Raw genomic sequence first — 12,712 nt, 5'->3', positions numbered from 1 at the left:
ATTACTTAAGGACAGAAAAATATCAGGTCGTGGTAAATAGTTATATTTTACGTTTGAGCTGGTAGACAGTGTTGTTCCCAGGGATGCCAAGACAACTGCCTTTCTTGATACTATATCAATGATTTGTCCACCATTAGTGGCCATTTCTTTAATTGCTTCGACCAAGAGTTTTTGAATTGGTTTCCTCATCCCTCCACCTTCGTCTCACTTTTTTCTTATTTAAGTCACTGCTTAAGATCTACCTTTGATATAACTTTTGACCACTTGACCTAGGGGTGGAATTTACCAGATGGAGAAGCAGTGGGAAACCCATAGTGCTTCTGATGGGTAGTCTGACTGTTGCCACGATCAGGCTTTCTTCAAATTTAGGTGCCAAGGTGAAGAAATATGTACATCCAGAGCTCCGAGCTAATCCAAGGTCAGCAGCCTCCCATGACAATCAGTACTATGGGTATCAGTGCCAAGAATGCATTTGGAGAGCCTAGGATTGCCGAGGCACCTAGGCTAGGTGAGTGAGTATGGCGTGAGGATATGGGGAGAGATCACATGAGCGTGTGGGTGGGGAAGGTAAGGGATGATGGCCATGCTCTTTCTAAATGCTGGATTTGCCTGGACGATTTCTGGAGGTATGGGAAAACATGCCATTCACTGAACTATCACTAAATCTGGTGAGCTCAAGAATGGTTGATGTCAACTGGTTCAATAATGCTCAGTAGAAGCAATGTATACCATCTACAAGATGGTAGAAATTTACCATGGCTTCTAAAAAGGTTCCTTTCAAACCGAGACTTAATACCCTGTACAAAGTCAAGGGCGATGGATACAGGTGAACCACCTACAAGTACCCCCTAAGCCACTCACCATTCTGACTTGGAAATATCTGGTTATTCCTTTTGTGTCACCGGCTTAAAACCCTGAGCTTCCTAACAATGTTTTTGAGGCATCTACCCCAAATGGACTGGACAGGTTCAGGAAGTCAGCTCACCATTACTTTCCCAAGGGCAACTTGGGACAGGCAATAAAAGATGCCCACATCCAATGAATGAGTATTTTAAAAATGAACTACATTAACAAAATACCATCAACAGACATCTTTCTTCCATGGGCCCATTTCTGCTTCTATCTTAATCACAGGATTCTTCCATCAGTTGGTTGAATATAGACTATAAAATTTTAGCTTCCATCATCTCACTGTTACACCTGAGATCTTTCACAGACTAAAATACTTTTTTAAAAAGAACAAATACTGACCTAAGATGGCTGACCACAGAAAAAACCAAGTCAGGGAGATTCATGTGAAATTACCATATTTTATAACAACATTAAAACCAGGCAATTGAGCATCAGCAAATTTTAATTCATATTTATATGATTTCATATATTGGAAAATGAATGTGTCACCTAATTTGCTGGCTTGGAAAGACAAAGGAGCTAGACATGTGAATATATTATAGCAGCTGCTTGGCAGAACAGAAAGTAGAGAAAAGGAATTTGAAGCAAAAGTTTTGGAAACTTCTCATTCTCCATTTCTCTCAGCCTCTCTAAAGACAACATTAAGTGGAAACGTAAATTGAGAAAATATCCATGCACGAAGAAATCAAAGTTATCTACAAATTTTACCACAAGTCAACAACTAAACAATTGTGGTCTCCGATTAAAAATTTAACAGTTCAAAGACTTTGAGTACTTTTGAATTGCATAGCCTTTGTGCATACTAGACACTCTCCTTTTACCTATGTTTATGTGTGTGCATGTGTTTGATGTTGCATTTTAATTTTCTTGGAGTCAGTGGGTAAAACTTGCCTCTCTTATATCCATGTCAAGCAAACCTTGTAATTAGCTTGTTAGTTTTAACTAATACTATGTTTTAATTGAAATGTGGTAGCTACAGGTTAAAAATAAATAACATGTTGTGACCAACTGACAGGGGATTAACAAGAAGGAAGCCGATTCATTCTTCCTCACCTAGTTGTAGCTCACCACTGGGAGACTGGTATGCAGCCTCTCCTTCAATGAAGAGCCACAACATGCTACATTAAGTCCAGCTCCAGGTCTCTTTATTTATTGAATTTTGATTTATTTATTGTCATGTGTACCGAAGTACAATGAAAAACTTTGTTTACGAGCAGTATGGCAGGTCACAGTAAGCAATGATGTACAGAACAAAAATTTAGATTAGATTCCCCACAGTGTGGAAACAGGCTCTTCGACCCAACCAGTCCACACCGACCCTCCGAAGAGTAACCCACCCAGACCCATTTCCTTCTGACTAATGCATCTAACACTATGGGCAATTTAGCATGGCCAATTCACCTGACCTACACATCTTTGGACTGTGGGAGGAAACTGGAGCACCCAGAGGAAAGCCACGCAGATACGGGGAGAATGTACAAATTCCACACAGACAGTCACCCGAGGCTGGAATCGAACCTGGGACGCTGGTGCTGTGAGGCAGCAGTGCTAACCACTGAGCCATCATGCCACCCCTTAGACAAAGGCACAGGGGTAACATTGCACAGGGCATACAAGAGAGATCAACATTAGCTAGATCAGCAGTATTTGAGGCTAGAAAGTTCATTCAATAGTCTTATAAAGGTCAGGAAGAAGTTGTCCTTGAACTTACTGGTGCAGGTGTTCAGGCATCTGTATCTTCTGCCTGACAGAAGAGGTTAGAAGAGAGTGTGAGGCAGCAGTGCTAACTACTGTGTCACTTTGGAAATATATCACAGTTCCTTCAGTGTCATTGAGTCCAAATTGGGGAACTCCCTTCATAACAGCATTGTAGGTCAACCTGCAGCACATGGACATCAGTGATTCAAGAAGGCAGCTTACCATCATCTACTCAAGGGGCTACTAGGCATGGACAGTAGATTCTGCCCCAGCCAGCAACACTCATATCTCATGATTAAATTTTTAAAAACCTGCCATGGTGGAATTCAAACCCATGTCCCCAGAACATTAGAGCCTGATGTTCCGGATAACTAATCCCAGAATTAGAAAAATGAGAGATAATCTCACTATAGTCATTTGCCAGGGTAGACACTGAAAGGTTTCTGCTAGTTAGGGAATTCAAAACATGGGCATTGTGTAAAGATAAGGGCTGATCCTTAGATTGAAAATTAGAAGAAATGTCTTCATTTGGAAAGTTATTAATACTTGGATTTCTCTGCTGCAGAGAATGGCAGATAGGCCGTCATTTAAAGCTTCAATGGTCAGGTTTATTGTTCTTTCACAGAATGAGGGATATGGAGATTCCGATGCTGGTGGGTGATACTTGGGGACAGAAGGAAGCCTAACAGATCTCACTGCTTAGGGGACGGGGATGTATGTCAGTAAAACATCCCTTAAGGACTCCCTTTTCCACATTGGTCGATGACCACACCCCTATTAGGTTTGGTCCTCACCCCATCTCTTGATCATTACCTCTCCAACATCCCAAAGCTTCATATCTCTGCAGTAAGACCACCACCACCACAACCTTAAACCCCGCCCCACATCTGATTCAGGCTGCAGGACCTGGGAACTGCTTGTCGCAGCCCTTGGTTGCTATCATTGGCTCTGCTGGAGCTCTGTAAATGAAGATAGAAGTCTTATCTGCGGTTAGTGATCCTTAATATTAATCTTCTTGCTGTAATCAGTGGAAATGTATATCACAACAATTCTACAGAAACTCTGCCATCCAAAAAAATCCTGCCCTGTAACGCAGTAGCAAAGTGCCATGAGACATGAAGTATGACACCCTCAAGTCCTCAAAGAGTGCACAACATTTCATTTGGTTGTGAATTTTATTTGAAAACTACACTTTTTCATTTTATGTTCAAATTTTCCAGTGAATTTTTTTGTGAAACACCGTGCAACCGTTTCACAATGCTACCACAGTATTTCTGCTTTGGGCATTAAGAATGTAACATTCTAAGATATAAGTACAGAAAATAAGTTTTAAAAGGAATGCACTGTGTCTTCACAAGATAACAATTACCTGTTTACGACACTTTTGGCACAGCAAAACATCCCAAAAATCTTTAAAGGGCGAATTCATACGGACAACAAGAACCTGCTGTCTGAGTGGTCTTTTTACAAAGGTGTAGTATAACATGAAAGGTTTTCCAGAGCACGTGGACCTTGAGTGCATCTAACGGAACCAGGAGTAGAGCAGAGAAGGGGAATGGTTAACTATTCAAGAGTGGTATTTTTGAAAAGTATGATTTCTAAATAATTATTAATTCTACTGCACTTAGCTACTTTTGAAATATCATAATATTGCTATGAGGTTATATATTAAAGTACAATTGCAGGGAGTTTGGGCGCATTTCCTGTTTTCATCCCTTTTAATGAGATAAGTGCAACTTATTTATTGAGTGGAGATGTTGAACCAATTCTGGTTATAAAAATTTTTAAGATAATTTATTTATAACTCAATGTTTTTGTAAATACTGACTCAGCAACATTCGTATAAATTTACAGTATAGCATCAATTAATCCTATCAGGTAACTAAAATTTTCGAGAAGTGTTTTCTCCATATTCTAGATCCTATCACTGGTTTGAATTATAATGGTTGTTCCTAAAGCACCCACATGTTACTGAAAGTTATAATCTACATTGTACAGCTTACATTAGTAGAAATGTACACCACCATAATATCACTGTTTACCACATCACACCAACTTAGAATTGTGCCATAGTTTCAAAACAATCCCAAATTCATTGTGGTTGTTACTGAGTTAGTTATTGTCAACGAAATCGGCACTGAAAAGGGACATTTGTTCTAAATGGTGCTAGCTTAAGGAGAGGCCAGAAATTGGCAATGTTCCTGCCTGTGAAAGATTACTCTGGTCTGATTATAATGGTCTGTCACCGTGAAATAACATACTGACATATACAGTTAAGTTTCAGAACAATGATTTTTGGGTAAGTGATTAGAATTCTAGCTTTATATATTTGATTTTTGTTTTATCTCAGTGTCCATGCAGTTGGTTCCACAACATACACATTGGCCCTTTTGCAAACAGTGCTGGCATATGGGTCATTCTGTATATATTTTATGAAATACATGTTTAAGTTGCCTATTAGCCAATCACTGTGGACTGTATTCGACTATTTTACTTGGCGGTTATATCTAGCATTGCTGGTAAAGGAATTGTATTAAAATCCCCCCCTATACAGTGATATAGTTACATCTTCTTAATTATTATTAACAATTTGCATATACAGTACCTGAGGGTTAGTTAGCTCAGTTGGTTGGACAGCTGTATTCTGATGCAATGTGACACCAGCAGTATGCATTTAATTTCTGTATCGATTGAAGTCTTCATGAAAGTTCTGCTTTCTCAACCTTACCCTAACCTGAAGTATAGTGATCCTCAGGTTAAACATTACCGTTACTTGTGCTATAAAGGAGGTATTCTACTCCACATGTTAATATCTATATTAGAACGAATGCTGAGACTTGAAGGGAGAGATCAGGTGTAATTAAAGGCTTTATCGAAGATTTAAGTGAAGGGTCCAGAATAGAGGTTCAAAATGTCTTAAAACTGTGTCAGAACATGGGCAATGAACAATAACGTTTGAGAGATAATGAATACACTGATCGGCTTGAGAAATTTGTAGCGATTGGAAGAACAATGCATTGATGGAAATACTGAGCTATTTGACTCCAGTGCTTTCTGTGATGGGAGCTGATATAAATTGTTGAGGAATAGAATGGTTAGAAAGTTAATATTGCAGGACAGATTACTGGTGGTTGAATTTTGGGCATGGTGGAACGTGTTGAGGTGGACATTAGGACTCCATCAAGGACAGCCAGCAATCAATCTGCACATAGATCATGCCCAATCCAGATACAGCACACACCAAACAACCCAATCTGGATATAACATAGACTGAACAATCTGATCCATATTCAGCAGGCACTACAGCATCCGATCTTGATAAAACCCACAAAGTACTATCTGATCTATATATGTGCTTACATATTTTGCTAATCAATGTTCAGAAATGTTATTGCACATTTCTGGAGCAGGGGGAGCTTGAACCCAGGCCTCCCGGTCCCAGGGATAGGAACCATAAGAGGCTTTGCATGTGCTTAAAGAGGCTGGTGGCAGGATTAAGGCAAATTCATTCCCAGTTTTGTTTATTGATTACCCTGATGCAGCTTGTCCAATTGCAGAATGTGAGTTTAAGGGATATGGAAGATCAGCAGGCTGGAATTCTCTCGAAAGATCTAAAGTGAGTCCAGTTTGCAGGGACCAAGCTGCGGCTGGCAGCCTTTTTCAAAAAAAATGTAATACCTGTTTTAGGTAGTGACCTCCCATGATTTCTTTAAAAACTTAACACTGGTTAGATGACATATAGATTAGGCTAACACATACTTCTGCCCCGTACAGCCATTTCCTGTTTGGATTTCAGAACACACCTTGGCCTTTATTAATATAGTCAGGGGATCTTACCTGTTTTAAATTGTCATCAGGGATGCCTCTGCAGCATCCGATCCAATAAACACATTGGATGTGTTCTTGGAGGTTCTAGAGATGACAAAAGCAAGAATGCAGGTTTTAACACACATGACTAGGCTATCAACACAAGGAGGCAATATTGTAAATAGTTTTAAATCAATCTGTTCAGATGTACTGAGACAAACTTCCAGACTGCATCCCAGTCTTCATGACTCTCAGGTAGGCACACTAGCACTGCACCATAAATAGTGATATGGCAAAAAAATAAGTTCCTGATAATAGGTGTGGAGCTCAGTTTATAGTCATGACTTCGGTCAAAAACGTAACCTTGGCAACACTGGATCACACACATTGAACATTGGGAGAGATGTGTTATAAATAACTTATCAATTATCACTGTTTAAAAAACTACGATTCATACCCCTGCACTCTTGCCTCAGCAAGTTAAAATGGTCTGGTTTATTTTAAATGGTGGCTGTAGTCTTTTTGGTGTCCATTCACATAATGTCAGCAATCTATGACTTAATGTTCAACAAGCATTTTGACAGGTTGGGTTTGAGATAAGGGGTGGGAGTTGGAATTAGTGCACATGATGAACTGATTTAGACACGGACGATTTTAATAATGAGTAGCAGATAGACAAGAAAAGAGGAGAACAGTAGTGGTTCTTAGGAGGATCTTAACTGGTAATAGTGCCAGGTTAGGTTGATAATTGTGAGATGGGAGTTTTGGATGTATTGAAAAGGAAGAAATTGGAGACAAATTGCCTTGCCAGTGAGCAAAATTTCCAAGAGAGGATTAGGTTGAGTGTTGGAAAAGAACGAGTGAGGGAATTTTTATGGTGACAGTAAGAGTCAACATGTCAGAGAAGAGGGCTTCTTGGAAAGTATGTTGAAATCACTAATTGCTCACTTTTACTATTTTCCTTGTTTATTGCATCAGACCAGCTGTAGTTCTTGAAATGCCAGCCTTGTGATGGCCTGCAAATGTGCTCTTCCAAGAATGAAGTTTGCTCAAAACATCATCTTGTGTCCTTTCCCAATTTAAATTGCTTCATCTTTTGACCTATTAAGTGAAGTACTCAGAGAGATACCTGCCTTTGGTCAAAAATAACTGAAACTCAACTATGTTGCATAAACATCATCTCATCCTTTGGCTGCATGATATTTGACATCCAGTTTACTTTGTGTTCCAAAACAGTGTTATTTAATAATTCCTTCAGCTTTGTAATAGCTGCAGTCACTCTTGTTGTCGAAGTTTCCTGATAAACTGAAGCTAGTACTCCCATGGTGTTAGTGGAGTCAGTATTGCAAATCCTTTGAGAATTATTAATTTTACAGAGTTTTATGCTAACAGTAGATCTTATGTGTTCCTTTTTAGGGGAGCCTTATGTGAGGATATCTGAAACAGGAAGCCTTGTACTGAGATCCTTTGACAAATTCATGTCAGGAGATTATACATGCACAGTTTCCTACAAGGATGTTGAGAAGAACAAGGAGCTATTCCTTGATATGAAGTTCTCAGTATATGGTAAATACTGGGTGAAAGACAAAGAGCATGTTTCTATACTGCAGCGGAACTATTCATACACAGGATCTGACTTTACAAAGAGAATTTGGGCCATATTGTTCTCAGTCAATTGCAGTGAGCCCAAATTATACCAGTGAAAATATAAGAAGCCAATATTTACATAGAGGATCTCCTGATATTCTGCCATATTTCCTAGAGTTAACACAGTTAACAGTTTAATGTTGTTTTCCTGGGAATTGTTCATCTCCCATTGAATTACTGCATCAGAACATCTCTTAGGGAGATTCAGGACCATTTCATTTAAGTTTAACAGGTTCCTGAGGAATAAAATAGACTCACAATAGACTGGACTGCTCAGCTACCTGCATGTTATATTTTTAATGTTTCATAAAGTTTCGCTATCTCCATTTCACTGACACTGAAATCCTTGGTATAGATTGCATTGCATGCTCATTTACACTTTTTCAGTGTTCTCGCAGCAAGTACTACTGTAGTGGCTGTATTACAAGGTTAATAATCCAGAACACAATGGTTCAAATCTAATAATGATATTTCAGACTGAATGGAATTCAATTTTTTTTAAATGAAAGTAAACAGTATCAGTAAATATGAATTGAAAACTGTCAGATTGTTTGAAAGCTTAATTACATCAACAACTCCAGTTCCACACACAGCTGATTCTGAAGTGATCCATGCTTAATACTTATTCACCTCTGTCATGTGCCAGTTGATTTCTAGGTTCCTCTAAAGCAATGCAGCATGGTTTGATTCTCCCTGAAATAAGAAAAGTAATATATGTCATCTCTCTGATATGTCATCTTTACACTACTAACTAGAGTGTGGTATTAATGATCTGGCAGTTCCTGTCCTCTACTTGCGGCTGAGTTATCAGGAGTGGTAGCCAGCTGTATTATTGGGTTATTGATGATGCTAGACTGTCACAGATGCATGCTGTAGGTAGGATGAGTTCTCAATAGAATTGAACTGTAGTTGGGGGTGAGCTGTAAGTGTTAGTGAGTTCTCAGTGAAGCTGAGCAGTTGATAGATGTGAGCTTAAAAGACAAGCCTGAATAATGATGATCATGTAACTACTGAAAAAGGGTCATAAAAATTCTGAAAAAGGGTCACTAAACCAGAAACATTAAATGTGATTTCTGTCCACAGATGCTGCCAGAGCTGTTGAGTTTTTCCAGCAATTTGCTTTTATTTCTTAGATGCCATAAAAGCCTGGTACATAGAAAAGAAAGTCAAAGTTCCCAACCAGTCTGGAATTTTTGTGACTCCAGTTCTTCAGCAATCTGATTATCTATTGATTGACCACAGGAATGATATAGCAAGCCACTACCAAAAAAGCTGAATAAATATAAAGCTGAACATACCACTGGGCATTGAACTAGACACTGGAAATGACAAAGGCACTCTCTGCCTGTTGTATTTCAACCTGTATTTCAAATGATTAGACTGCATTTTTCACCACAGTTCATTCGGAAGTTTGCTCCATGTACTGTGAAATGTAATACTAGTTCTTAAAGTATTTCCCAGTTTTTTTTATGGTAGATGCTAATTTTGCCAATCCTGGCAAGCACAGCAGTTCAGTTTACCGGTGTAGCATCTTATAAAGTCCATCTCATTAATGTCTGGATACTTGTACTGTGATTAGGAGGGCTGTCCCACAGAAGTATTAAGCATTAACATGATATAACCAAACTTACTTAATCATAATTTGCAGCTAATCTCCAAAACAACACCACCACCATCCCTGAGTATGTTTTGTCTCATTAACAGAACAGACCACAAGTGGTCATCACACAGTGGAATACAGTTAGGAAGTTACAATTGCTATATCTGTACTTCTCCACTTGGTAGAGGACCAAGAGTAACAAGAACACATAATGTACTCTTGATCGGGGACTGTAGTGCCCAAAACCGAGAGAAGCTTAGTATCACTATTACTGATCAAGTTAGCCAATTTCAGAGCAAATTGCTTAGCCTGCGGTAGGTGGTGAAAAAACTAACAGGAGGGAAAACCTTCTCACTCTCATCTTCATCACTCAATTCAACACATATATCTGCCCATGACAGTACTGGTAGGAGTGACAACAGCACAGTGCCTGTAGAAATAAAGATTCAGCTTCAAATGAAGCATACCCTCCATCGTGCTGCGTGACACTATCACCATGCCAAATGGAACAAATACAGAATATGGGAATCTATGCGTTGCGTGCACCATTTGCAACTGTAGAATTATATTCAACAACAATCTGTAATCTCCCAGCTGTATAACAGGGCATTCAGACACATGATCAGCTGGTTCCGCCATCTGATCTCCTACCCGAGTGACATTTTCCTGTACTATCACCATATCCCTTGATAGCTTTAATATTGATATGTCTTAATATCTATTGATATGTGTCTCAAACTGAGCCTCTGCAACCCTCTTTGGAGAATTCCAAAGATTCAGCACCCTCTGATAAAAGAAATCCTTTCTCATTCTCAACCCTAAGCTACCTACTTATTCTGAGACTATCCCTTGGATCTAGACTTCCAAATTGAAGAAACATTCTTCCTGTATGTACCCTTTGGAGCCCTGTAATAGCTATGGGTTGGGAATGAGCTTGTGAGTGCAGGTGAGCTGGCGATGGTAGCAAATTGTTGTTGCATAGCAGGTTGTCAGTATATTGTTACGTGACTGTTCACCTTTATTTATTTTCTAATAGTTATCACAAAGAAACCTATTAATTTAAATCTTCTAGGCTTCCGTGAACCTGACTATTCATTCAAGTTTTCAACTCGTTATCACACTCACGAATGCCATGATCCTTCCAATAGCCGTTTTTTCCGTAAGTTCAAATCAGTGGAGAAGGAGCTAATTGCTGACCTGACCTGCAGAATAACTGATGTGGAAATGAAATGCCATGTTGTCAAAGTACCACACAAAGGTCTAATAACTGAACTCTTCATTACATTTAAAGGTAAGGTAAATCTGCATTGGAATAACTGGAGTGCTTAAGTCTTTTGTCTCAAATTTGTAATGCCCTTTTCTCAAAAACAATTGTGTAGGTTACTTGTACACTATGATTCTTTGCTACTGTTGTACAAATCTGTGAATTCATGTTTTCTCAGAGGAAGAAGTATGTGCTTGAGATATTTTGCGCATCATTGTTACCTAACATATACTAAGTTGATAATTTAGACAAAACCTGTCTGTGCTTGAATAGATCTTTAATAAATAAGATCTAATTAATCAAATATGTAGTGGTGCACTGCCTACATATAACAGGGCATAGTTTTAAGATCGTCACCAGAAGAACTTAAGAACTAGGAGCAGGTCTCGGCAATATAGCCAGCCATGCTTGCTGCACCTTTCAATATGATTATGGCTGATCTCATTCTTGGCCTCAACTGCACTATCCTCTTATTCCTTGTTATTCAATAACGAGAGGTCCCACTTTCAAGGTGAGAAGTGAAAAGTTTAAGGGGGATACACGCAGCAAGTACTTCACACAGAGGGTGGTGGCTGTCTGGAATGCATTGCCAGCAGAGGTAGTAGGGGCAGGCACAGTAGATTAATTTAAGATGTGTCTGGAACAGATGCATGAGAGGGCGGGGAGCAGAGGGATACAGATGCTTAGGAATTGGGCGACAGGTTTAGACAGTAGATTTGGATCGACTCAGGCTTGGAGGGCCGAAGAGCCTGTTCTTGGGCTGTAAATTTTCTTTGTTCTCTGTTATTCCACCTGCTCTCCATAACCATTCAACCCTTAAAAATCTGTCTTTCACCTCCTTAAATTTACTCTATTTCCCAGCATCCACTGCACTTTAGGGCAGTGAATTCCAGATTCATGGCTCTTTGAGACAAGTAATTTCTCCATATCTTCATTAAATCTGCTATCTCTTAAGCTAAAAGGAGAGATCGGGAAATTTTCTGTATGTAAAAGATTCTTAATAAATGGAATATGGTACCTGAGAGAGTTGGTGGAAGCAAAATCCATAATAGCTTCTAAAAGTTTCTAAAAAGAGAAGTCCTAAAAGCATAGGACGTGGGCGGCACGGTGGCACAGTGGTTAGCACTGCTGCCTCACAGCGCCAGAGACCCGGGTTCAATTCCCGCCTCAGGTGATTGACTGTGTGGAGTTTGCACGTTCTCCCCGTGTCTGCGTGGGTTTCCTCCGGGTGCTCCGGTTTCCTCCCACAGTCCAAAGATGTGCAGGGCCGGGTGAATTGGCCATGCTAAATTGCCCGTAGTGTTAGGTAAGGGGTAAATGTAGGGGGATGGGTGGGTTTCGCTTCGGCGGGGCGGTGTGGACTTGTTGGGCCGAAGGGCCTGTTTCCACACTGTAATCTAATCTAATCTAAAATCTAATCTAATCTAATCATAGGAAGAAGCAGTGAAAGGGATAAATGCAGTGGGCTGAAAAATTTCTGTACTATAACTGTAGACTATTTTCGTATTCTTATCTATCATGAAGAGTACCTGTTTTTATTTCCGTAATATCATGGTCTTCACTTTTATTCAGCCCATCAAATTCTGGTTCTCTCAGCTATGCCTTTTTCACCTACTTACTCAGCTATTGCAAAGTTCCCTTAGCCAGCCTTACATTTTTCACTTCCCTTAAGCTTAAATTCAGCCAAGATTATGTTTCCCATATCTTATCCTGCACGACTTGTTTATTTCTATATCTGATTCAATAATATTTGAAATTTCTATTCTCATGATTCTTAAGTGACT

The 12,712-nt window shown here is 39.4% G+C and overlaps 1 protein-coding gene across 3 annotated transcripts in view; it reads left to right on the top strand.

Annotated features, from left to right (window-relative positions):
• Positions 1–12,712, top strand: part of LOC122539699 (zona pellucida-binding protein 2-like) — a 41,816-nt gene that overhangs the window by 13,454 nt on the left and 15,650 nt on the right. For 2 of the 3 annotated variants that reach the window (XM_043674698.2, XM_043674696.2), the window contains 2 exons: positions 7,834–7,983; positions 10,737–10,955. In XM_043674698.2, coding sequence (XP_043530633.2) covers positions 7,834–7,983; positions 10,737–10,955 — 369 coding nt within the window. The remainder of the gene's footprint in view (positions 1–7,833; positions 7,984–10,736; positions 10,956–12,712) is intronic. The other variant, XM_043674699.2, reaches the window with a different exon arrangement.

Source organism: Chiloscyllium plagiosum, unplaced genomic scaffold (genome assembly GCF_037043375.1).
Source record: "Chiloscyllium plagiosum isolate Xiang-an unplaced genomic scaffold, Cpla_swu_hap1 HiC_scaffold_32, whole genome shotgun sequence".
Taxonomy (NCBI): Eukaryota; Metazoa; Chordata; class Chondrichthyes; order Orectolobiformes; family Hemiscylliidae; genus Chiloscyllium; species Chiloscyllium plagiosum.
Note: the sequence above shows the minus strand (reverse complement) of the source record. Positions and strands in the feature narration are given on the sequence as shown.